The 27736-nt window shown below is 40.3% G+C and overlaps 1 protein-coding gene and 1 pseudogene across 1 annotated transcript; both read right to left on the bottom strand.

Moving 5' to 3' along the window:
• Positions 1-68: 68 nt before the first annotated feature.
• Positions 69-25115, bottom strand: BTG4 (BTG anti-proliferation factor 4). The gene is made up of 5 exons (XM_004585217.3): positions 24951-25115; positions 11438-11635; positions 10834-10971; positions 9624-9822; positions 69-542 (listed from the first exon to the last, which is right to left on the bottom strand). The coding sequence occupies exons 2-5, from the start codon at positions 11608-11610 to the stop codon at positions 372-374; spliced, it is 681 nt and encodes a 226-aa protein (XP_004585274.1). The 5' UTR covers positions 11611-11635; positions 24951-25115; the 3' UTR covers positions 69-371.
• On the bottom strand, positions 18394-18790 carry LOC101534547 (glutamyl-tRNA(Gln) amidotransferase subunit C, mitochondrial-like; annotated as a pseudogene).
• Positions 25116-27736: the final 2621 nt, after the last annotated feature.

Raw genomic sequence — 27736 nt, 5'->3', positions numbered from 1 at the left:
ATTCAAAAAAGGCAAATGAGGAAACACAAACTTAAAATGCTCTTGCAACAAACTGACCTAGAACCATATTAAAAACACAGTATGTTTATTTAAATTGTTACTTTTCATATAATTCATTACATCTTATGACAGGTCAGCATCTTCATTCTATTACTAGTTAAGAATTACATAAAATGTCACACATACAATTAAGGATTAAAAGTACAGCTAAGAACAGAATCATCATCTGAGAGGATTCATAACCATATACCTCAGTTCTGAACCTGATTTTTTTCCTGTTTCAATGGGCCTCTCCATTTCAGACTCATTTTCATTTTGGGAAAATAAAGCAACTCCTCCAGCACTCTCCCACCACCTGCCTAGCAGCTGCCTTAGCGGTGCGAGTTGATCCAGTGGTACCTGTCCACCCGGTGCACGGTAGCAGACCTGTAGTACTTGGGGTTCTTCTGTGTAGTGTGATACGTACTTCCCAGCAGGCCCACACGGCCGTCTGCCACATTTTTTTTGTGGGACATCTGGAACCAAGATGGAAAGTTTTCAACCTGAGAAACACAGAAGAAAAAGTATGAAGATTTTCAGTAAACCTATTGAAGTAGCTCTAGGGAAGTATGAGCCTGTAACTCAGAAGCTACAGCCTTTCAAAAGCATACTAAGTGTGTATTGACAGTTGACACGAGATGTTCCACTTTGTCCTAAACTTACAATGCCATGATACACTTAAATGGTATGCGGGACTTGTAACTGTTACTAAAGAACTACATTAACGTGTTAATACAGGGGAAGCAGCAGCAGAAGAAAATGAGGGGGGAAGAAAGGGAGGAGGAGGGAAGAATCCCCATATCTACAAAATTGTATCATGGAAAATAACAAAAAAAGAAAGTTTAAAAGCATAGAAAGTACAAAAATAAAAAGAGCATCTTTGGAAAACTGGTCAGCGTCTAGTGGATAAAAATCAGTTTACACCTTTTTATTTTAGGAAAATATTCAGTTTTGAGAGGCAAATTTTAAATAGAAGGAGGAAGAGAGAGAGAGAGAAATCTTCCTTCTCCTGGTTTACTCCCTAAATGGCCACCACAGCTAAGCTGAGGCAATCCAAAGTTAAGACCCAGGAGCTTTTTCTGGGTCCCCCACATGGATGTAGAGGCTCAAGTTTCTCCTGAGCCATCCTCCAGTTTCTCAGGCCATGGGCAGGGAGCTAGACTGCAAGTGGAATAGTTAGGACTTGATCCGGTGCCCATATGGGATGTTCACTATGTAGGCAGAGGATTACTGTGCTAAGTTACTGTGCCAGTCCCCACTTTATATCCTTTAAAATTCTTTTTCTAACTATTGGCATCCAATGGCCTCAGCAAGGTCTCTGAGGCCAAGGCCTAGAAATGTCCATTTTCACTGATGTCAAGTGTCCCAATGTCCTTGATGACTGATGTTTCAAACATCATACCTCGGAAATCCTGCTGCAATAGAAATCAGCTGTTTTTAGATCAAATTTCTCAATGGGAGACTTTTCTAAGGAAAAAATAAAAGGCACTACTACTTCAGTATATAAACTGTAATTCTTAAGTTTAAATAAACTAGATGGAACCACAAATCTTTAGAAATCCAAGAAGGAACTATTTGTCAGGAATATAAAACAGATAAGTCTGATCTACAAATGGCCTTTAATACTACATTAGGACTTTAAATAAAGTGTCATAGTGTAGTGGATAAAGCTGCCACCTACAATGCTAGCATTCTATATGGATGCCAGTTCAAGTCCTGGCTGTCCTACCTCCCACCCAGCTGCCTAATATGCCTGGGAAGTAAGCAGAAGCTATAATATAAATATCTACAATATTTGATTTCATTAATACCCTTTGTAGATACCATTTTTATCAAGTTATTAATTTTTCTAAGATATATTTTATCATTTGAAAGGCTGGGTTACAGAGGAGGGTGAGAGAGAGAGAGATGCCTTCAATTTGCTGGTTAACTCTACAAATGGCCCCAGAGTCATAACTGGGTGGGAAACTAGGAAGCAGGAGCTTCTTTCAGGTTTCCTACATTGGTATAGAGATCCAAGAACTTGTGCCTAGGAAACCAGCATTGCACATCCCATTACCAGCTATCTGGACTAGAAGTAGAATAGCCTGGACTCAAACTGGTGCCCATGAGATGCCATTAAAGCAGGGTTCACCTACTATGCCAGAGCACAAGCCTCCTCAAGTTAATATTTGATGACATTAGAAACTCTAGGAAAAAGTGAAAGTAAGGGTTAATGATGGCCCAGTGGCTAAATCCTTCTTGCACATGCCATGATCCCATATGGGCACTGGTTCATGTCCTGGCTGCACCTCTTCTCTTCCAGCTCCCTGCTTGTGACCTGGGAAAGCAGTAGAGACTAGCCCAAAGCCTTGGGACCCTACATCCATGCAGGAGACCCAGAAGCAGTTTCTGGCTTTGGATTGACTCAGCTCCAACCATTGTGGCCACTTGGGGAGTAAACCAGTGGATGGAAGATTTTTATCTCTGTATCTCCTTCTCTCTGTATATCTGCCTTTCAAATAAAAATATATCTTTAAGAAGAAGTGAAAGCAAATTCTTTTACATTGAATTAATGAGACTACAAAGACTACTTTTCTAGAAGGTATTTTGGCCACACACTAAAAACGGTAAAATATCCATACTTAATGACCCAGAAATTTCATGTTTTAGAATTAAATCTCAAGAAATAATTTGGAATTCAGATGCTGCTATACAAGTCAACTTTTTTTTTTACATATTCCAACATGTAAGCAGTCTGAAATGTTTATCAATGGTAGCAAGTTACATTATAAACAAACATTAAATTGGTAATGTCTTAAATTGGCTTAACATTGCCTATGTTGTTAAGAAGTCAAATATATACACAAAATATCGAGAAGGATTTTCTGAGTAAAAGTGTTTAAAACTATGGGTCATGAGATACATTCAGGTGCTTGAAATCAAATGGAGCCAGTGCTGTGGTACAGATTAGCTGCAGTGTGTAGCACTGGAATCCCACATGGGTGCTGGTTCCAGCCCTGGCTTCTCCATTTCCTACCCAGGGTTCCTTTCTCATGGGAAATAACTAAGTGCTTGGACCCCTGCATCCACATGGAAGACCCAGAAAAGCTGCTGGCTTCAACCTGGCTCAGCCCTGGTCATTGCTGCCCTTTAGAGAATGAAGCAGTGAAAAATCTGTCTCTCCCTCTCTGTAAACATTGCATTTTAAATAAAATAAATAAATCTTACAGTCAACTGAATTTAACTCAAAGTGTTGAAGGTACTGCTCTTAGTAAAGGTTTTAAGTATTGTTGTATGAATTGTATTTCTTGTGTAAATGCATGCGTCACTGAGTTATGATACTTTAAAATTTGTAAAACAAAATCCGTGAAGCAGTTCCAGGAGCTCCCATATAACTTGGCATCTTCATATAGATAAGGAGGTATTTAAGGCAAAGGAGAAGCTGAGCTCATCAACTCATCCCTGTCACCTCACTTATCCCACAAAAACCCACTCCTGCTCCCCTTTGATGTAACAAAAATATCCAGCATTTGTGCAAGACTGCTGCTTAGTGGTGTCGACTGAGAATAACCAACATGGATGCAGACTGTGTTCTTATGATGACCTATCAACTATTACACTAAGATGACTGCAGCTGATACTCCTATGCATCATAATGTGCCTTTTATCACGACATGGTACTCATGGTACCTGAGTATGGTACTCAAAACTCAACCCCCCGAAAAAGTCACTCCTTATGAATAGCTTGGTACCAATCCCTATGACAGGATGACCCCAAACTTTATTGGGCACACTTATGCTAGCTCAGCAACAGTATGCATTTTTGCTTTGAAGATAAACCTCATTCCTCCAGTGTATCCCATTTGTGTCTCATCTTTGAATTGCTTCCTGCATAAGACCAACGAACCCAGACTCAGCCACGCCATGACACCTGTGGTGAGCCAGCCAGGAAGGGGAAGCCTACCCATAAGTCAGCCGGAGAGTCTTTGTCAACTCTCTTTCCCTGTAACTTGAGTTTTGGTTTTGCTCTGTCCTTCTCTCCCCCTTCACTCCATTCTGACCCACCATAGATTAATTCCTCCAACCAGGTCTGCTCCTCCCAGTGACTGTTGGAGTGGGTAGGTCGAGAGCAGACATCATGCAGACTGGACACTTGCAAGTTCTTTCTAAAGAAAGTATATATATGAGTAGCTGGGACCTGCTTCCCTACCACACAATCACTGAGGTTTTATTTTTATTACCAGATAGCCAGGGGCATTCTTTATCATCTGACTTCTCTTTGGCTTATTTCTTTTGAGTCCCCAGCACTTTTGCTCCTTCAAGATGAGTGACTGCCCTGATACAATCACCCTGACCCAAGAATAAGTCTCTGCTTAGGTCTGGAAGATAAATTCTGTCACTCTGACCCATTAGAGCCCTTGCTGTCTCTACAAAACTCTTTAGCATATGACCACTGCCTTGTTCCTAGTACCAACACTTAAAAGACACAAACCCACACACTTACTCCTGGGCTCGACTTCCTGATTTTTGTTAAAGAGTGTTTTCATCTCCCATATCCATAGCATTGCCTAAAATGAGATTAATGGGTTTTCTAAAGAATATTCCATAGAAAAGTTTCTCCATTTTTTTTTCAAAGAAGGGATCCTTCATGCCTCTTTAATAGAAAACTTTCAGGATTATTATAACGGTCCTATCAAACCACTATAGGCAGGTCCAACCCTGTGTGTGTGTGTGTGTGTGTGTGTGTGTGTGATGTACATATATACATATACACATATATATATACACCCCAGAATGCCCCATGGGCCTCAGCCATCTAGGCAAGATGAAGGATCCCTGAAACACTACAGATAATACTCAAGATTATGGGATACCAAGTCTGGAAAGGTCTACATAGGGTACCAACAGACATAGTCAAGATCCTGGGATGCCTGACCTGACCTAGATGACTGACAATCTCTTAGATTTATTCTTTTCAATCTTTTCCTTCCTTTTCTTCTCAGACCATGAAGGCACTTTTAACTCTTCATCCATTCTCACAAACTTACCCCTTTTTAAAGGCAGCATTCTTAAAACTTGGGAAACCTTTAAGGAAGTATTCTTTTTAAAGAACATGTAATTTTCTCTTGCAACAATCTGGCCACAAGATTAGAAGCCACATTTCTGCATTTTCTAGCTAATCAGGACCCTCAACTGTAACATGATCTTCCAATATGATCTCTTCTGGAAGACAAAAATGGTCAGAAATTCTTAATGTTTATGCCTTCATGGCACTCTTTCAAAACTCCACCTTTAGTGGGAGCTATAGGCTCTACTATGCCATTCCTTCTGAAGTGCTCCAGATTTAAAATAACAATAGATAATCAATCCCTGAGAGGTCTTTCACCACTCAGGTCTCAACCACCTTGAGCTCAGCTTATCCCATTGTCTGGACTATCCTCTCCTTCCTCAAACAATTCTTATGCCTCTAGCCTACCACCTCTACCCTACAGCTTAATCTGTGTCCCTGCACCAGAGGATAGACTGGTCACTTGGCAGTGAGGCCGCCTGCCATTGGATTCAAGTATGCTTTGTCCTTGGAGAGCTGGCTAACACATGACCATTATTGACTTAAGTCAAAGCCTGCAGAGGTTAGAGACTTTCAGAGACTATGTTAAGTTTACTAAAGAACATTCAGGCCTTAACTCAGGGTTTTTTACTTGACTTGGGGTTACTACACATTGGTCTGTCTACTTGTCACATCTTTGAAGAAAAACCACAAATCTGGATCAAGACACACGCCACCCAGCTCATGGCAGAGACTGGTTACAGACTAACCAGTATGACATGGGAAATGAGAATACCCCACAAATGGGACCCAACTGAAATCAGTAGCAGGATCATGAACAGTCAGGCACTGAAACCATATGGTGATTTTTCTAGTGGTTGGAACCAAAAATTGTAAAACCTATGCAGTATGGTAAAAATCAGGGAGATAACAAGAAAATTCAGCCTACTCCAAGGACAAATAGTGGGGTCTGTGTTAACACGGGTTTTTAAGGCCTCTAACACTCACAAAGCATAGGTCTTACAGGTACTCATTCTATCAGCGCACTCCAGATATTCATAGCAAACTCTAGAAACTGACAAATGGATATTCAACCTCCCACAAACAAGAGCATAGATACAGTATTTTGGGATATTTTACTACTATGGACAAATCTGAAGGTAAAAAGGACTTTGATGACAACAGTGTACACAATAGATTTCACTGTAATTAGCACTACCACTACAGGACCAACTCAGGGAGTGTCCAACCATTAACGAAAAGCCCCAAGAGTGTGGTTTTTAAATGGAAAACTGGGATACTGCTGCAAGGAATGTTCCAACTTGGAAAGTTTCTGGTTCCTGTCCCCAAAGTAAATAAGAGGGACACTGGAAATAGGATTGCCTTCATCTCCAAAGGGAGGGCAGGACTTCCAGTTCCTTCATCCCCTTCTCCAAGAATCAGAGGGGCACAGAAATCCAGGAGGCTCCCACAACCTTAATGACCATCCTACTTCCGAAGTCCCAGGCAACTGTGAGTGTTACAGGTAAGAGCACTTGTTTTCTGACACAGAGGTCGAGTCCCCATGTGGACTCCCTAGCTTCAACGGGTTGCCTCATCAGATAGATGATGTTCTCATCTTCTCCCAGTGTTTTGCTGATGCCAGAATGTCCTACTCCTTCACTCAGCAGGAATCTGTCCTCCATGGCTATTTCTCTCAGACTATTTGTTCCTGTAAGTATCTGTTTATTAGGATGCTGATGTGCACTAAGACCCAACTTGGAATCCTTTCTACTGGGCTCTACTAGAATCCAAAAGAGTCAGTCCTTTAGTTTGGAATCACACCCAGATGGGTTGTATATATACCTCATCTGTCCTCCTAAAACACAGCATGAAGAAACCTTAACACCAATACACCTTACGAAGCTAGAAAGGGATGGCAACCTTTGATATAGTTCCCATGTTAATCTTCTGGTTTTCAAGTGAAATGGTTCAGGAACACATGGCATAATGAGATTTCTACTGTGCTTCATCCAGTGTATCAAATTACTGTACTATCCTAGCCCAGACACCTAAAAATACCCTCAGTTCATAGAACTGGACCTAAAAGATGTCTTCTCTGTAAATTTACAACTAGAAAGCCAGGATATGTTAACCTTTCAACACCTAGGCTATTTTTCTACAAGGTTTCAGGGATAACTAATTTGATAAGGCTCTTTTCAGAGAACCTTAGAAACAGCTCAAGTATTAAAGCCATCTATTTTATGTAGGTATCTTCATCAGCAAACTCTTAAGGAGGATTGGATGATGACACTATGGCATTTTAAACTTTGAAGGAAACATAGGTATAAAAGTTTCCACAACTAGAGCAGAGATCTCTAAAGATGTAGTCTATCTGGGATATATCCTGACCCCAGGTAACTACCACCTTATCTACTTAAGCAAAATAATGCAGCATCATCATAGTTCCTCCCACAGCACCCTCTCCCCATAAAAAAAAAAAAGCCCTGACACTGCTAATAAAATGCTTCTGCAGGATCTAGGTTTTGGGAATTTTCAGTAATAGCCAAACCTCTGTGAGGCCTTGAAGGGCCCTGATGGATGATCTACTTGAATTGACAGGGAATCCCAAATGCCTTTCAGATTAGTGATTCACTAACAGCCCCTGCACTATGGATTTCTAACTTAGACAAGCCTTTCCATCACCCTATTCACAGCTGAAAGGAATATCCCCACCCAGGTGGAGTGGGGTTTGGGCAGCCTTTTAGCTTGACAATAAATACACTGCCTCCAACACCAGCATCCCAAATGAGCACTGGTTTATATCCTAGTTGCTCCACTAATGACTCACCTCCCTGCCAATGACCTGGGAAAAGCAGAGTATGACCCAGTTGCTTGGGCCTCTACCACCTATGTGAGACACTCAGAAGAAGCTCCCAGCTCCTAGCTTTTGTGGGCATTTGGGGAGTGAACCAGCAAATAAATGAAATAGAGATAATGGACAAAGAGAAAAATCAATAGCCTTTAGTGTGCTCACCCAAAGATTAGGTTAGCTTACACAGCTAGTGACCAACATAACAGCTGAAACTAATGACCACAGGATGGTCATTACCACTTTAGGGAAGTTGTTCCTACTACACTTTTGGTGGAAGAAACCAAATCCACCTTAGGACAGCCTCTTAAGAGTTCATATTTTACACCAAGTACAAGGGGTTCCAAGATTAACAGATACTCATGACTAACAGGATACCTTACAGAGTGCCAGGTTCTGTTTACAACCATCAGGTCTAACTCTCTCAAAACATTCCAAGTCTTTAATTTAGTGACTCTTCTACCATCTAGAGACACTGGAAATCAGATATACTTTAGCATAGAAGATCATCTCCATGAGATCTGATCTACAAAATGAGCTTCTGGAGAATACGAATGCTGAAGGGTTCATTCATAGCAATAGTTTCATGAAAAAAGATAGGTTAGAAAGGAAGGAGATGCCACAATAGAAGATACATCTAAGTTGGGCAGGTCAAGGCACTATCACCTAATTCCTCAGCTCAAAAGGACAAATTTGTCCCCTTGACTCAAATCTTCAAATTAGGGAATGTCCACATTTACACATACTCCAAATACTGATTTTGTTAAACCCCACTCTATCCTTCCAATACTCTATTGCACACACAGAGAGCACACAAGAGAGCATGAGATCCTTCTACATCATGACTGAGACAGAATGGACCCAGCACCACAGACAGCCTCAACTCGGCCATCTCATGAAATGGATAAAGAATTCTCTTATGTCAGCTCTTCACCCTTTTACAAATAGTCTAAATTTTTCATAAAGAGAAATTTTTATTGACAAATACAGGAAAGCCAACTAATCCTACTATTTAAGAAATGTAGGTGACAGGAAAGCTGTGTCACCAGATACATTCTAAAGTAGAATCATGAAAGATGGTGCAGATCCCAAGAACTCAGCCAAGGATGGGCCAGTGTTGTAGCACAGTGAGTTAAGCCTAAACTTTGAAGGAAACCTAGGTATAAACATAGGTATAGTTTACATTTACATCTTCATCTTCACTTGCAATGCTGGCATCCTACGTGAGCATGGATTCAACTCCTGGTTGTTCAATTTCCAATCCAACTCCTTTCTCATATGTATGGGAAAACAGAAGATAGTCCAAGTGCTTGGGCCCCTGCACCTGGACTGAGTTCCTGCCTCTTGGTTTCAATCCTGGCCCAACCCTGGCCACTACAGCCACTTGAGAAATGTACCAGTAGATATAAAATCCGTTTCTCCTTTGTAATTCTGCCTCTGCCTTTCAAATAAATATTCAAAATTGAAAAAAAAATATGAGCCAAGATGTAACACATACAGGGTATAGATATGGGAAAGACACACAGAAAGTTTTGCCAAAACATAAACATTATATGTATAACAAAGATATAAATATATATAACAAAGATACAAATATGTATATATCTATCTTTGTAGTTTCCTTCCTTCTATGTTGTTTCTTTTATATAGTGTTACTTTTAGAATTGCAACAGCAAAAGACACAAAGAACTGAACACACTTGACCTGATAGATACTCTTCGGATTGCTGACTTTAGGAATGATCTGAGGTTCCCTGCTAGAACCTTCTTCATCAGAGGAAGTGCTGGAGGAGTAGTCTAAAGTGGCTCTATTCACAGCAGAAGTGATCTGTTGAGAGACCTCCCATTCCTCCCATCTGTCTTTAAAAGAAGCAATAGTAAATGGATGGCTTTTCTCACCATACCTAAGTAGAAAGAGAAGGTACTTGTTAAGGATTCAATTTTCCATTAATCATACCCCTATTCTCTGCATACTACACTATTTTTTTCCAGACAATTCACTCCTCAAATACCATAGCAAGCTGAGCCAAGAGGCAAAAACTCTTCCTGAGTCTCCCATGTGTTTAACAGGGACCAAACAATTTGAATCACCTGGGTTCTCTCTCCCCTCCCCCTTTTGTTCCTCTCTGCTCTCCCTTTCCCCTCTCCCATCCCCCCAACACAGAGTCTGTATTAACAAGCAGCTACAATTAGCAGAACCAGGACTCAAAGCGAGGCACTGTGATACTGTTTTTAAGGGATAGAGCTAGGGTTGATGGTGTGGTAAAGCACATTAAACTACCTTTTGTGTCTCGGGCATCCCACCAAACACCTATTCCAGTCTCCAGCACCTCACTTCTGATCCACTGCCTGTTTACATGCCTAGGAAAGCAGAAGATGACCCAAGTACCAGGGCCCCAACCACCTGCATAACTGCACGGCAGACCCAGGTGGAATCCGGCTCCTGGCTTCAGCCTGGACCAGCCCCAGTTTGAAGCAACTTAAAGAGTGAACCGATAAAATTGAAGATCTGTTTATCCCTCTATTTCTCTCACTTTGTGAAACAGTTTTTAAAAACAGGTCTAAGAAAAACCCAAGTTGAAGGACATCCCTGCCTTCAACTGTAATACTGTTTTAACAGGATATTCAGTATAAGCTATTTTCATGAATCACTCAGAAAAACACCAAGGCTAGTTTCTATTCAGCTAATGGACTAAATTGCCTTCCTGGTAGAAAAAGGCATTATGAAGCATAAAGAGTTAACACTTAGATATCTACAGTCTGCACCAGAATACAGGGTTTCAGGGTCACTTCAAGTTTACATTTACATCTTCATCAGTGTCCCCCTTTGTTAACCTGAGACTTTGGAGCCTCATCCTTCGAATCACCTGAAGTTTCCAAGGATCACACAGCATACGAAGTAAGAGCTCACTCACCTACAGCACACTTCGAAGGGATCTACCCATATGGTCATCTCCTTTGGAAGGCCCAGGTGAGAAAAGTCTACATTGCTCTCAGCACAAGCCCTTTCTAAAATGGGGTCTTTCTTCTGATTATTGTTTATCCTGATACACCTTTGCGGGAAGGGTGGAAGAGGGGAGGAGGAGGGAAAAAGAAATGAAAATGTGATGACAAGTGCTTTGCCAGGAGGACCATGTTGTGGTACAGTGCTCTCCTATACACTATCTTCAACTATCACCCACACCCTCCGCTCCTATGTATTAAAAAAAAACAAATATTTTTTGACATAATGATGAATTTAGAGTGATCACTAAATCACAGTTCACTAGAAATTCACTCTTAGCTTTTTATAGTAAATATAAGTTAAAGACTGTTTAATCCACTTTACACATGGAGGTTCACTTTATGGTTTCTGACTACACATTTCCTCCATTACTTAAAGATGGACAATTAGATCACTGCATTCTTGTAACAAGTGGTAACTGCTTGCTGGTTATGTCTTTGGGATATATCACACACTGGCTCTCAGCCGGTAGTAATTGCTTGCCGGTTAAATCCCTGCGCTACAAGAGCTCCCACCTGAAACCTTGCCCTTTAGAAGGGCAATCGGCATGCCAATGACTTCTGTATGTTTCAACCAGGATGGTAGTCAGCTTTTCTGAAAAATCTTCTATTTGTTGCTTACTCAGTTTATCATGTTTTTTCACCAGTTTTGTGAGGAAGAAAACTGTTGTTGCAATTTCATCTCTCATGATTGAGAAAAATTTAAAAGGAGATCTGAAAAATATTGAGAAGAAATTACATACAAATAAATTTTACTGACAATGCATTATTGCCATCTGGAAGTTTTACAAGCCTTAAAACAAGTCATCTGTTTGGAAAAGTGCTCGGTAAACTGAAACGCACATCAAGAACATCAAAGAATGAAACAACTAAGAATACCAATTCCTCAAATAACCAATTTTAAGTCTTCTAATAAAAAAAAACTCTTACATACACTGAAACAACAGAAAATTATGCAGCGTAAGTAAAATAAAACCCTAACAGACAGTAAACTACACCAAGCACTGTTTTTAAAAGAACCCATTTACCAAGAGCAAAATGTTGCAGAAGGCAGTAGTTCTAAACTGTGCTCACAAGTTGCACATGTTAAGATCAAGCATATCATACTTGCCAGCAGAAGCTATTCAGCCCCAACAAAATGTGGGCCCGAGTTAGAAGACCAACTGTGCTCTACTTTGTGTTTCCAGGTCTGACCCACACCTAGCTTGGGAGGGCTAGGCTTGCATTTATATAAACTCCAGTCCTCGTGGCTGATTGGTGCATCACCTGCCACAGGTGTTATCCATTAGAAAAAGCAGATACAGCTTTAACAGGTCTCCATCAGATTGCTCCTTGGGATATTTAGTGCTAAATGCTAAATGTAAAAATATTTACATATTGGGCCTGGCACCGTAGCCTAGGGGTTTAAGTCCTCACCTTGCATGTGCTGGGATCCCATAGGGGTGCAGGTTTGGGTCCCGGCTGCTTTACTTTCCATCCAGCTCCCTGCTTGTGACCTGAGAAAGCAGTAGAGAACGGCCCAAGTCCTTGGGACCCTGCACCTGCATGGGAGACCCAGAAGAGGCTCCAGGCTCCTGGCTTCAGATCATCTCAGTTGCGGCCCTCTGGGGAGTGAACCAGTAGACAAGAGCTCTTCCTCTCTGTCTCTCCTTCTCTGTTAATCTGACATTCCAATAAAAATAAATCAATCTTTTTAAAAATTTACATATTTTCAGACTGGGTCTAAATCACCTATTTTGCTATCTAAACCGTTTTTAATGACAGTGAGAAGGAAACTTTCTTTGTTCACACACTAATATCCTACATTCCAGTAATTTTGCCTCTAATTCTGTCAATACATTGATTGTCGGATCTTTTATGAAACTTGTTAAAATAACTTCTCTCTTTGAACAGTCGTTATGCTGTATATTTACACAACTTTTACTAAAATGTTTATCTGTGGAGAAAACAAGAGATCAGAGTTTCAACCTGAAAGATCGGAGAGTCGGTCTTACTAATTCTTTAAGAGTGGGACAGTGACCAGCTGAGTCAGACTCACAGAATCAAAATGCAGATTATTCTTTAATATTTCTCTTACTTTTATTTGAAAATCAGATATATAGAGAGAGGAGAGACAGAGAGGAAGATAGTCCATCTGCTTATTCACTCCCCAAGTGGCCACAATGGCCGGTGCTGTGCTGATCGGACCAGGAGCCAGGAGTTTCTTCCACGTCTCCCACGCAGCTTGCAGGGTCCCAAGGCCTTGGCCGTCCTCCACTGCTTTCCCAGGCCTCAAGCAGGAAGTTGGATGGAGAGCAGGGCCACGGGGATTAGAACCGGCGTCCATATGGGATCCCAGCATGTGCAAGGTAAAGACTTTAGCTGCTAGGCTACCATGCCCAAACATAAATTCTTACACTTTACCCCATATCTGCTCATGCAGTTCTTGAGATAAGGTCTGGGAGTCAGTGTTTGACAAGTTCCCACAGTGGTTTTTTTTTAAGCTGAATATATTGTTCTCTTAGTATGATTTGAGATTTTACAACTATTTGAAATGACACCGTTTTTAAAATTATTTTTAATTGAGTCATAATAATTACAATATTTATGAGGTGTAGTATAAATCAATACGTGTATATAATCTGTAGTAGACAAATCAGGGTAATTAGCTTTCCATCTCATTAAATGGGTCTCTTTTTTCCCCCAGGGAACTCGTACATCTACTAAATTTAAGAGCCATCACACCTGACATAATTAAGTTTTTAATACCCACAATTACTCCATATTTCTGTTTCTTGAGCATTGAAAAGAATTCACTTTCCTCCAAGGAAAACCATTTTGTGTCTAAAAATCCCCAAGTACTAATTACTGCTTTTTTTTCCACCTGTGAGTCAAATCGACCTCTTTGATTTTCTCTGTGTGTATGAAGCCTCATTTTCCCCTCTGGAATTATACAGGTTGCACTGAATCTTCCACCATAGAATGATGTTTGGAATATTAGATATTCAGCATCCCCTGGGTCTTCCCTTTTGGGAGACTAAACATTCTCAGGTTTCTAACTGTTCTTCCTATGGTCGTTACTCGGTTCATGCGCTGAGGACTCACACCACCTGAGTTTCAGGTGTGTCGGTAATCATGTATGGGGCCATACATGAAGACAATTCTTCAGTTGAGCTGCATCAGTGAAGACAAGCATGGTATAATCCCTCCTTCTCTCTGAATGCCAAATTCTAGGACAACGCCTCACGTGGCATTCATTGTGTTTTCAGTGGCATCACATTACTGCTGCAGGCTGAACTTGTAAGAACTCTTTTCACTAATGCTATTGTTCAGTCATAACTTCCCTTTCCCGCACAGTGTAATGTTCAAGAATGTGGCCTTTGGGTGCAGGCACTGTGGTTCCGCAGGCTAATCCTCCGGCTTAAGCACCAGTATCCCATATGGGCACGTGTTCATGTCCCAGTGGCTACACTTCCAATCCAGCTCCCTGCTATGGCCTGGAAAAGCAGAGAAGGATGGTCAAGTTCCTTGGGCCCCTGCACCCACATGGGAGACCTGGAAGAAGCTCCTGGCTCCTGATTTAGGATCAACTCAGCTCCAGCTGTTGAAGCCATTTGAGGAGTGAACCAGTAGATGGAAGGTTTTTCCCTCTCTCTCTCCCCTCCTCACTGTAAATCTGCCTTTCAAATAAAAATAAATAAATTTTTGCAATCAGACCTGGGAGTGACCTGCAACTTCACAATTCATTATCTGTGTTACCTGAGGCAACTTGTCCAACCTACTCTCTGGAACTCTCAGATTCCTAACTATATCTCATATTTTGGCTTCCTGTCATCTATAGATTTGATAAAAAAAAAATCACTGATGTCCTCTAATCAAACAATTAGTAAAGAAACATGTTAAATAGGATAAATACTAAAGCAAAGGCATTGACAAAACCCTACATCTTACTTGAGATCAGTGTTCTTTTAGTAGTGACTTTTACTTGGATCAACTAATTTTATAATATCCAGAAAGGTAATCAATAATGGAAAAATATTTCACCAGTTACCATCCTGAAAGATGCATACAATGCTGCACTAATCTACCAATAGTAACTCCATGATCAAAGAAGACAGTTTAACCCAAAATGCTTTGTTCTTCGGTAGTCCAGTTTATTCTAAGTAATGCCAACTTCCATAACACTCATAAACATCTGTTTGCTAAGACATGTGAGATTTTCATCCTGCACTGATTTTGATAATAAGTAATTTTAGTAATAAGTAATAAGGCAAATACTAACTCAGTAGCTAATCAGCTAATTAATATATTTGCCCTATTACTTCTCCAAAAAAAGAATTACAGTGTGTAACCATCTCTAATTTTAAAATATTAATTCATAAAATATTCATATTAGAAGAACCTAATGTAAGTATATAGTTTTACTACTCATCTAATTTGTTGAAAGGTTAGTTTAAAAACAGTTTAAAACAATGTACTGGAACAAATTAATATGGATTTTATAAAATTTCTACAGGACTATGACTTGATTATCTTCAAAAAGTTATTAAAAATAGGGCCCGGCGGCGTGGCCTAGCTGCTGAAGTCCTTACCTTAAACGCGCCCAGGATCCCATATGGGCACTGGTTCTAACCCCAGCTGCCCCACTTCCCATCCGCCCCCTGCTTGTGGCCTGGGAAAGCAGTCGAGGACTGCCCAATGCCTTGGAACCCTGCACCCGCGTGGGAGACCCGGAAGAGGTTCCAGGTTCCTGGCTTCAGATCGGCACAGCACTGGCCGTTGCGGTCACTTAGGGAGTGAATCATCAGACGGAAGATCTTCCTCTCTGTCTCTCCTCCTCTCTGTATATCTGACTTTGTAATAAAAATAAATCTTTTTTTAAAAGTTATTAAAAATAAAAATGTGTTTCAAAAGTAATCATCTTGGGGCCTGCATTGTGACTCAGCAGGTAAAGCCGCCACCTGTGATGGGTGTTGATTTATGTCCCTGCTGTTCCACTTACAAAGCAGTTCCATATTAATGCTGGGAAAAGCAGCTGTATATGGCTCAAGTGTTTGGACCCCTGCCACCAACATGGAAGACATAGATGAAGCTGCTGGCTTCCATCTGGTCCAACACTGGCCATTAGGGCCATATGGGAAGTAAACAAGCAACTGGAAGACTTCTCTCTCTCTCTCCTACTCTCCTTCTCTCCCTCTCCTCTGTAACTCTGACTTTCAAATAAATATTTAATGAACAATTAGCTTGAAAATACGTACAGTTTCCACATAGCAACAAGTCAAATTATATAAACATTTATTATGTGAATTTAGTATTTCTCATCAGAACAGAACAGGTTAATCTAGTATTTATTGTCTAAGAGTTTCAAACAACATCATCTAAGAGTAGAATTAGACCTGCTTTGGTTTTGCAAAATTAATTCAAGTAAAAATCCTTGTATTAATATAGTATAAGCTACTATTATGCATAAAGTTAGCACTCATTCATGAGGTCCCAAAGATACCTGTGATCTGAATCCTATAGTTCAAATCTGTTTCTCAACTACCAATTGCTTCCATAAAACAAAGTCAAGGTGCCTAAATTAGATTTAAGAGTATTTTTCTGGCCCGGCATGGTACCTTAGTGGTTAAAGATCACCTTGAATGCTCCAGGAACCCATATGGGCACTGGTTTGTGGCGCTGCCCATCCAACTCCCTGCTTGTGGCCTGGGAAAGCAATCAAGGATGGCCCAAAGCCTTGGGACCCTGAACTCATGTGGGAGACCTGGAAGAAACTCCTGGCTCCTGGCTTCGGATTGGCTCAGCTCCAGCCGTTGCGGCTGCTTGGGGAGTGAACCATCGGATGGAAGATCTTCCTCTCTATCTCTCTTCCCCTCTGTAAATCTGAATGTCCAATAAAAATAAATAAATCTTAAAGAAAAAAAGAGTATTTTTCTGCTTTTCCTATGGTTATAAGCAAATTAACTTACTTTGTATCTGTTTTTATATAACTCTTTCTATCTCAATTGCTCAGAAGTCTCTGCCAAAAAATAAAAAAAAAGATAAACTAGGAAGTCTGAGATGAGTAAGTATATAACATATTACAGAACATAAAAAATTGACTTCCGCTTAGAATTTCTCAATGAATGGGAAAATCTAATTTTTTAATTTTTAGGATCTACTCTGCTTGCAATCTACAAAAAAGATAGTAACAACATCTAGTAACAACACAAATGTTCAGATGACTGTAGAAAACATTGGAATATACTCAAACACTGCTCTAAACGTTTACCTTTTTAAAGTCATTCTGAGTAATATTAGTATTACTACTTAAAAGTACCATGTGAATATATAACAACAGGCAGAGAATAGAATCGCTTAATGTAGATATTGTTACCAACTAAGATTTTCAATGTAAGGGAAAGGAATGAGAATTTAATAGAAAAGGATAAAAATATAAAATCCAAGAAAAACCTAAGCAAAACCCTGCAGTGTTAATTTTGAAATGTCAATATTAATGTCACTTGAGACTTTCTTTTCAGAAATATACGCAGTATTGTAGTCGTGTCTACTTGAAGTGCCCTAGAATCAACAAACAATAAACGAACTTAGCACTTACTTTTGTGGCATCTAACTACAATGATCCACTTAAAAATATAATCCCTGGGCTCGGTATAGTAGCCTAGCAGCTAAAGTCCTCACCTTGCATGCACCGGGATCCCAAATGGGCACCAGTTCGTGTCCCGGTGGCCCCACTTCCCATCCAACTCCCTGCTTGTGGCCTGGGAAAGCAGTAGAGAATAGTCTGAAGCCTTGTGACTCTGCACCCCTGTGGGAGACCCAGAGGAGGCTCCTAGCTCCTGGCCTCAGCTTGGCTCAGCTCCAGCCGTTGCGGCCGCTTGGAGAGTGAATCATGTGATGGAGGGTCTTCCTCTCTGTCTCTCCTCCTCTCTGTGTATCTGACTTTCCAATAAAAATAATGCATAAATAAATTTTTTTTAAAATACAATCCCTTGAATAACTGTTTGATTCTGGTTCCAATTCAAGTAATACATTAGATGACCCTGAAATGTCTTATGCCAGAAAACAAGAAAGCTTAGTATTAAAGAAAAAAAAAGCAATAGTTCATGCCAAAAGATAAACGCCAACATGAAGATCTTCCATTAGCCAAAGTTGACTTGTACAAAGCAAGTCAATTTGTACATTGCAATAGCTACAGTGGCCCTCTATGTTTTTTCACTCTTGAAGTCCCTATCACTCCCAAATGTTGGAAATAGCCCATGCTAGTGGCTCTAACTGCACTTTTTTTTTCCTTTTATTTCTATTAGCACCAGGGGTTTAATGTCCCATTTTGGCTAGGCCCTTCCCAATCCTATCTTCAGAAGAGTCAATAAAGAGATGGATGCTTTTTTTTCCCAGGGGACTGAAGGAAATGGGAACATGAGGGTTTACAGTAAAATTGCATCATGGTGCTTGTACGTGTTCACAGCATGCTCTCTTCCCAAGTAGGCTCATCAGCTGTGTGGAAAGGGCTCTAGTTCATCCAGCTTCAGCAAAGGGATATTGTGGGGAAGTGCAGGGGGTGTCACAATATATTCCTCCAGGACACAGTTGGAGCTTGGTAGTAGTTCTTCAGCACAGTTGCTTTCTACTACATTGTCGGATCTCAAGTATAGACATCTGTCCTCCAGGACCGACTCCATGGGCTCCACCCCGTCCGTGTCCACCTTCTGCCTCTGGTCGGCGAGACAGCGATGGCTTTCTCCAGCTGCGCCACAGCCTCATGACTGCCGAAGCCCATGAGTGCCTAGGCCTGGACCCGGCCACTACCCTGAGCATCCCTTTGGAGATGAAGCCCCGGAATGCACACAGCAGGGCTCGAAGGCCCAGCCACATACCCCACATCCACATCTAACTGCACTTCTTGCTGGGATGTAATTTCATGACACTTCCAACAAACAAAGGTGGAGACAGAATAATCTAGTTCCTTTGCCTCAATTTGCAGCAACTCGGAGAGGCTAGCTCATCTTCAGAGTGAGCTCTCCGCAAGACAGGCCAAAGGCACAGGGACAACTTTGTCTACTGATCATTCATTCTCCCTCTCTGAAGCCTAGCTTCTTCACAGCAGATGCACCTACCACAAGTACTCCCCAACACATTTTTTACATTTGATTCCCATCACAGAGACTGAGTCTAAAGCAGCCAATCTAACACAACTGATACCAAAAGTGTTCTATGAAGCACTTGAAAACTAGATTTCATCAAAGCCTGACTTTTTAAAGTTTATACTAGAAGAGACAAAACTGAAAAATCGGTATCTTATATATTGCTAAAATAAAATTTGCTTTTGAAGGTAACAAATGCAGTGGCAATGCACAAATTTTTCCATTTTAAATGGTTAGTGTTTGCATACACTATTAAATGGTATTAAAATGGTGTCAGGTGTTTAGTAATTCTTTCACCATTTCACCTTCCCATAATAATACTGTTCCATTGCACTTTGAGTTGGTGAAGCCCATTAGCTAGTGAGTTTTGAACCCTATCCTAATATGATTTTCTGCAACAGGCCCAGGCAGGCCTTACGAAACTATGAATAGAAGAGTAGAATAACAAGGTACTTTGATTTCAGGAAAGAACAATCAAACAGAAACTGAACATCTTGTAAGACTTCCTTCAGTTTATGGTGACTTTAAATACTTTATTTATGTTAAGGATAACCACCTCTTCTGTCTTAATTACCATTCATTCACTCAATGATTATGTACTGACTATCCAATCCATTAGACACTGATACTATTGAAGGGAATTTAAAAAAAGAAAAAGAAAAAGAAAATCCAATTTTCTTTTCAGGAGGGTTATTTGGATAGCTCTTTGGATGTACAGTTTGAGAAATAAGATACTCAAACATTACTCTGTCTCAAGCATTGGTAACCAAGAGAACTCAATTACCATTGATAGAATTAAGAAATTCATTGGAAAAGTTAGGATAAAACCATTTCAGATGTATGTATACTGACTTTGGCAATGGCAATTATGATACCAATGCCCATTGAAAGAATATTAGAATTTAGTAGAATTTCGAACTGGGGCAGCCTCAGTCAACCTCATATTTTGTTAGAAACGTAACTGCTGAAACTAGAGAGGCAATGAAACCTCTCTCCCACCATTACTGTGTAATGTCTCAAGTTCCCATTTTAAGAACATCTATTCCCTTTTAAAAGACATTGCCTTTCAAGGATTTATTTTAGAAAATATCAGATGGGCTGTCCATAGCAGAATTTAAGAAGTGTTCTATTTAGAAATTGTTTGAACGAGGATATTAAACCTGAAGGAGATGCCACAGAAAACCAAAATATGAGCCTTCTGGAAAGAGGGTGAAGAACAAAAAAGGAGAAGAAATGTCAGGCCTATTTTACCTTTTTCTTCTTCTTATGAACATTACCATGGAGCTAAACATCATACAACATAAAAATGACTGAAATTAACTTATGCAAGAAACACTTTCCAGAACTACATTTCTTCATTTTAAAATGAAATAATTCAACTTAATCATTAAGACAGTCAAGTGCTAAGGTTCACTGGTAGAGGCAAACTTGAGATTTGGTTCTATATTTGTCTTCTTGACATCAGACAAACTTAAAATAAAATGAAGGTAGCAAATTGATTTTAAAATATCCAAATGAACATCAAACTTGCTCAGCTTATGATAGGATAACTAATCTTATAAGCAGCGGTATTTGATTTCTTTAGACTCTTGTTCTTACATTACAAATTATATCCTTGGGGTCAGTTATCCACTTACAAACATATGTCATTGTCTACAAGGGGGAAAATATAGATGCTTTTACAGTACTGATGAAAAGTATACTTTTATAACAGCAAGTAAATAGCACCATTGTATAAAACAATGAACTGATTACATAACTCACACAGAAATGCAGTGTCACTATGTTCAAACCACATATGAGGAAAGATGCTGAAAGTACATGAAAGTCAAGGGGCCAGCATTGTGGCATAAAAGGTAAAGCCTCCACCTGTGAAGCCTGGCATCACTTATGGGACACAGTTCAAGTCCCAGCTGCTTTCTACTACTTCTGATCCTGCTTCCTACTAATGGCCTGGGAAAAGCAGCAGAAGATGGCTTAAGTGTGTGGGCTTGTCATCCATGTGGGAGATCTGAAAGAAGCTCCTCGATTCTAGCTTCAGCCTGGCCAAAGGATTGCCATTGCAGCCATCTGGGAAGAACCAGCTGATACAAGATCTCTTTCTCTCTGTCTCTCCCTTTCTCTTTCAACTCTGACTTTCAAATAAATAAATGATTTTAAAAGGCATTAAAGTTGCAAAAACTGTATTCTAATAAAATATTATAATCATGTAATGTTGATTTTAATTCAAAAAATTATCATGGCCTAATATAAATGGAAATCCTTTATTGATAAATAAATCATAAACCACACTGGGTGTTTCTTTTTGCAAAGTTACAATGAAAGTTTTCTATTAACCACAAATCTTTTTCTGGCTTTAATTTGTACTTTCTTTGTGCAGTATGGACTATTTGTAATATAAGTGGCATTGAACAAGTTGTAAAGCAGGATAATCAACTAAAAATAAAAATAATTTAGTGTAATAGAATATTTGTATGTACAGGATATTAAATAATAAAATGTATATATCTATATCAGCACTACATATTATTGCAACAAATATATAATTTAATTCTGCTGAATTCAAAACACAATAATAATGTCTTACTAGTAAAAGATACTGTGCAGTGAACATATTCCGTACAGAAGGGTTTAAAGAAAGAATCTGTTCAATCTTTGTAGACTAACCCTTCTCAAGATTCACTTCCTGGTCCCAGCACAATGGCTCAATGGCTAAATCCTCACCTTGCAAGTGCTAGCTAGCATCCTGTATGGGCTCCAGTTTGTGTCCTGGCTGCTCCACTTTCCATAAAGCTCCCTATTTAAGGCCTAGGAAAGTAGTAGAAGATGGCCCAAAGCCTTGGGACCCTGCACCTGCATAGGAGACCTTTAAGAAGTTCCTGTCTTCAGTTAACCTTCAACCCTTGTGGCCATTTGAGAAGTAAACCAATGGACAGAAGATCTTGTCTCTCTGTTGCGCATTGTGTAATTCTGATCTGCCTTTCCAATAAAAATAAATAAATCCTTAAAGCAAAAAAAAGAGATTCACTTCCTCTTCCTCTTCCTCTTCCTCTTCCTCTTGAGAGCATTCCTCTCAAATTTGCTCCTAAAACTGTTGCTTTCTTCATTCTGTTCTCTTCGTATTTCCCTTGGAGAACTCATTTATCCTCACAACTTCATCTCTCATAGCTTCAGAAAACTGCTGAAAGTTTCTTTTCTTTTTCTTATGTGTGTGTCTGGCTCCAGATTTCTTTTGTTGTTGTTATTTCATGATACACTTCCATAGGCTCCAATATTTCCCCTCCCCCTTTTTGCAGTTCCCACTGATTCCTCCTCCTCTATTATTACAACAGTATAGCCCTTCAAAAACATTCAAAAGTCCATCATTCTGCTAAGTGTATCCTAACATTGTAGATATAGACAATGACAGAAAGTCCAGCACCTTATTTTCAAAATACATTTAACAGTTTCATGGGCAGTCCATCTTTGATTTGGAATTAGAGATGTATACTGCATTGTATCTTCACATCTCTAAATGAAAGTTTCTATTATACAGTTCCTCTAGATGACTATACATACATTCATGTTTACCTATATATCTACTGATCTTGGATTTTGCATGAAGGTAGCCTTATATCAGAGAGAACATATGATATCTCAAAGACCTCAATCTGTACCCAGAAACTATAAAATGATTAGAGGAAGACATGGGAAGCACTCTGCAATATGTAGGAATTGGGAAAGACTTCTTAGAGAAGTCACCAAAAAACATAGGCAATCAAAGCCGAAATAAACAAATAGGACTACATCAAACTAAGAAGCTTCTATACAGCAAAGGAAATGATGAACAAGTGAAGAAGCAGTGAACAAAATGGGAGAAAATCTTTGCACACTACACAAACAATAGGGAACTAATACACAGGATTTACAAAGAGCTTCAAAAACTCAAGGACAACAAAACAAACAGCCTGTGAAGAACCGGGTAAAGGAAATTAACATTTTTAAAAAGGACAAATTCAAATAGCTAATAAACATATGAAAAATGCTCAGGCTATCAAAGAAAAACAAATAAAACCCATATTGAGGTTCCACCTAACTCCAGTGAGATTAGCCTACATTCAGAACTCTATTAACAACAACTGCTGGCATGGATGTAGGGAGAAAGGTGCCCCCGCTTCATTACTGGTATGAGTGTAAGCTAATACAATCACTATGGAGATCAGTACGGAGAATGCTAAGAAAACTGAAAATGGATGTATGGTATGACTCAGCTATCCTATTTCTGGGAATATATTCAAAGGAAATGAAATTTGCATATGATAAAGTGACCTGTAATCCTATATCTACAGCAGCACAATCTACAATAGTGAAGACATAGAAATAATCCAGATGCCCATCAAAAGAGGAATGGATAAATCCTATGGAATAGAGTAGATCTATCCTATGGAATCCACTCTTCAGTGCATCTACTCTATGGAATACTACTCAGCCATTAAAAGGAAAAAATTCTACCATTTGCAACAACCATCTTTGTACTTAATGTATTTCTAGATTACATAAATATAACACATGAATTAATATATCAATCATATAAATTACTCTATAAATATTTATACATTAATACTGTGCCATGATTACCATAAATACTGCAATCACTGATGTATACAAATTGCCTCTTTCCAAATAGACCATAAATTCCTAGACTGTGAGATTTCCAAAGATGGAAAATACGTAACATATTTTCTCCTACTGTTGAAGCCATAACTAAGAGCTCCAGAAACCTTAATTAGAAAGTCTATTTTATTAGATTACTTTTATTTACCTGAAAGATAGATTAATCTAACATTTTTATGAATACATCAATAACAGTCAGTAAAAACAAATAAGTAACTAATTAAGAATCTAGTGCAGTCTTACTAACTGAGCGCACAATGAAATGAAACCGTAAGTACACAACTAGAAAACCTGCTGGCAGTTCATTCTAGCTCAAAAGAGAATCTCCTCTCCTGATTAAACAGATTCATTGATTTTTAGCTTATAAAAGGTGCTAAATGCTTCGGTTTAGTCCTGCTTTGACAAATAAACTGTTTTTTTGATATACCATCATGAATATTAGTAAGGTAATCTGATCTTTATCATCTATATGGAAACTGAAATATGTTTTTATATTTTCTAAAAGCTGCATTTAGGAAAAGATCTTTTTAAGAAGCTGCTAAAATTCAGTAGTTTCTAATCAGCCTGATGTTGCACTTTTTCCTCCCCTCACAACATAACATTCCTCAAAAGCTGTAGAAGACAGTCACTGTTCAGATGGGAAGTTTTCTTGAAGGAAGGCATACCTTGTCTCTACATTCTGTAATTCCCAATTGCTATCATTCTAGACTCTCACCTAGGAGTGCTATATGGAACCAACACAAGTTTGCCAGAGCTGAAGTACAAGATATTTGTTCTCCATATGATTGCTGGTTTCTACCTAATCACCAACCACATCTTATGCCCCTGAGAACTCCTTTACCATCTCCTTGATCACCATAAGCCCAGAAAGTAAAACAGTAAACAAGCCCCATGAAAGGTGTCTTCCTGGTGCTAAAACAAACACAAGCTTCTGGTGGGGCGTTTCAAACACCACACAACATTCTTACTTAGATTAAGTCATGGGTCTCCCTGGTCTCAGGCATGCCTAGACATGAACCATAAAGGCAATGAGATCCTTGGAGTTTCTCTAGTAACTGCAGGCCAAGTCAACAACAGCCCTAAGAACAAGCATTCTTTTTTCAAACAGAACTGGGCCACACATACTTTTTGTCATTTTACTTTTTTTCAGTTGAATTACATACAAAATAAATCACATTAAAATTATTTCAGTAGGTTATATATCTTGTGAGTTGTATATATGACTTCTTTTATGAGCTTTATTTTTTTATCACCTTCAAAGAAAAGCTTTGAAACATCGAATTTTCAAGGAATCGAATACAACCACTGCTTTGGATGGCAGCAATCCAACTCAGGTAAGATATTTGCAATACAACCTAGAATCATAAAGCATAAATTAGGAAGACAAACACTGTATTGGGCAACAATGACAGAATTGCATGCTAAGGAAGATTTCTAGGTCTATATATTATTGCAATGGTGGCCACTTCATTTGTTTTCTTTATATACATATATTTAAATGAGTGCATGATCTATCTAATTTATGCTACAATATTGTGCCTGCCTCTCTCAAATGCAAGTTGAATTAATACAAACTATAGTAGGTGGTAAATGACCTTATATTATAAGTTGATTTTTACAATTAACATCTTCTGGATTTTATACTTGGCATTGATTTCTTACTCTTCGCGTTGGTGATCCCAGAACAAACTATACCTTTGACAAAGAAAAACTCACCCAAGCTCATCCCTGGGAAGCTCTCCTACTGTTTTAAGAGAGTTGGGAATCTATGTCGAATGATCTAGATTACCTGACCTTATGCATTCTACTAGCGGCATCAGTGGGGCCACTTGCTTGTTTTAGGAAATCAATCTATAGATTGGTTTAGGGAAAACAATCCAAAGCTGGGAAATTTGCCTTAGTAGAAAATAATTTAGATCTAAGCTTTCCAGGTCAACAATGAGTGTCCCGTACTCACGCAAGGAAGACCATACTCCAGGAAGACTATTATTTCCAGAGAGTGTAATCAAAGAATATTCCTTATACTTTTCTAAATCATTTTTTTAAACAGGAGGAAAAAAAATGTTAGTAGAGATCTTCCAGAAATCTGTAACTGCCCCCTTTGCCTCACCTGTTACACATACTTTTCCATTACTGGATATGTGATTGTGAGAATAGGAAAATGTATTTGTTACAGGTCATTGCTTCTGTGGCCGCTAAGGACCTACTTGAGCTTCTCTGCACTGTTACAGCTCTCATTGAGGCTATCTCCCTCCCATTTCTATTAGCAAAGTCTACCCAATTCAGGAAAGCATTAGAGACAGTCCAGAGGTGTGATTTGTGCTCACAGGTGTCACCACTTTGATTGTACGGGTGCTGAACAAATAGCAGGCATTTCTACATACAAGAAGTATAAGTAAGTAGTTTTGTCTATGGTTGACCTTGAGAAGCCAGGCCTTGATCTCAAGAAGACCACACTTTGACTTAATGAGCAAGCAGGCTGGCTCACTATTTAAGTAGAACATCCTATCCTCCCTCTGTGCATGGCTCTCTGAGAATATAAGGTCAAGTCCCCAGCAACAACAAGGGTGCAGATGGGACTCACAAAGTCAGGCTTGTTGGAAGGTGGAAAGTCCAGCCTGAGATATGAGATACCTAGGAAACTGTTTTGCCAGAGGAATGGTCATGACAATTGGGTGGGCTTCTGGGGACTTGGGGAAAGAAGTTCTTTGCCCCTCCTCCCACATGAGGAAGAGAAACTTGTCCAGACTCAGTGCCTCCAGCTCCTAACCCTCTTCCTTGGAGGCCCCACAGGGGCCCCGCCCATGGCCCCTTTCTCATCCTCTTCCCTTCCTCCTCCCGGGGTGCCCCTCCTCCCACCTCGCGCCCGCCCCGCCCCCCCCTCTGCCCGCAGGGTTCCAAGGGCGGTTGGCCGACCTCGGTCACTCAGCTCCTCGAAGCTGCGGGGCGCAAAGGGGTTGAAATCGCTGGCTGGGAGAAGTTTGGGATGAGGACTGAGAAGAAGTTTCCTGAGACAGCCCGACCAGGCGTGAGGGAAGTGGGAATCGTCCAAAGAGGGGACAGGGAAAGAAACAGGGAAAGGGGGACGTGAGCTGGAGGAGGGTCCGGAGAAAGGGGGGAGCCGGTGGGAAAGGGAAGACCTGGAGCTCCGGAGGGTCATCTGGGGTCGGGGGACGCGGCGCTGGAGGACGCAGGACTCTGGGCCAGCGACGCCCACTGCTCGTGCTAGCTTTGTGCTTGGCGAGTCCAACCCGGGCCAGGGCAGCGGGGCCGGCTGGGCGAGGATGCCCAGTGGGCCCGAAAGGCCGTCGAGGGACTCCGGCCCTAGGCCTCGCGCCGGTCATTGTCGGGGGTCACTCTGGAGCACCTGAGGAGGCGGGATCGATCTTGAACAACTGAAGGGGCGAGGTCACTCGGAGGACCGTCTGGGAGCTGCTGCTGCCGGGCGCCACGGTGCTCGGTTTGTAGGCAGTGTAATTAGCTGATTGTACTGTGGTGCTTACAATCACTAACTCCACTGCCATCAAAACAAGGCACAGCATCGCCGCCGCGCCAGTGGACGACGCCGGCTTGTGAGGAGAAAGCTGCTCCGCCCTCAGAGACGCCCAGAGCCAGTGTGGATGGGCCAGCGCCTTGTCAGAGTGCCAAAGAGGCGGCTAGGAAAGCGAAATCCGGGATTAGTGGCATTCATTTGGAAGATATATATATACACACACACACACACACACACACACACACATTTGTACATCTGAACGGCTGGGGAAGGGGGCAGGGAGTTTCTGACCCCTGCCACTAAACAGTTAATGTGCTGTGATTCTTTGTGCCTATTTTCCATTTAGGAAGTCACCAAACTGGCAACTAACCTAATCTGCTTATAACAACGAATGGTAGTCCCAAATCGAGACGGAAGTTCTCCTCTGAGTCTAGTTACTAGGCAGTGTAGTTAGCTGATTGCTGGTAGTACCAATCACTAACCACACAGCCAGGTAAAAAGATTTTGAGAGTTCATGGGGTGAGTTGTCTTGGCAACATCCTTGTG

Source organism: Ochotona princeps, chromosome 4 (genome assembly GCF_030435755.1).
Source record: "Ochotona princeps isolate mOchPri1 chromosome 4, mOchPri1.hap1, whole genome shotgun sequence".
Classification (NCBI taxonomy): Eukaryota; Metazoa; Chordata; class Mammalia; order Lagomorpha; family Ochotonidae; genus Ochotona; species Ochotona princeps.
The sequence above is the reverse complement of the archived record's forward strand: the minus strand, read 5'-3'. Positions and strand labels throughout refer to the sequence as shown.

Bases quoted from the DNA above. Each gene is read 5' to 3' on its own strand.
- BTG4 (XM_004585217.3), bottom strand. From the start codon at position 11,610: ATGAGAGATGAAATTGCAACAACAGTTTTCTTCCTCACAAAACTGGTG. The intron at 10,972-11,437 runs GTGGGAGCTCTT...CTTCCCGCAAAG, and splicing joins TCTAAAGGGCAAGGTTTCAG to GTGTATCAGGATAAACAATA. The intron at 9,823-10,833 runs GTGAGTGAGCTC...CTTTCTACTTAG, and splicing joins CCCTTCGAAGTGTGCTGTAG to GTATGGTGAGAAAAGCCATC.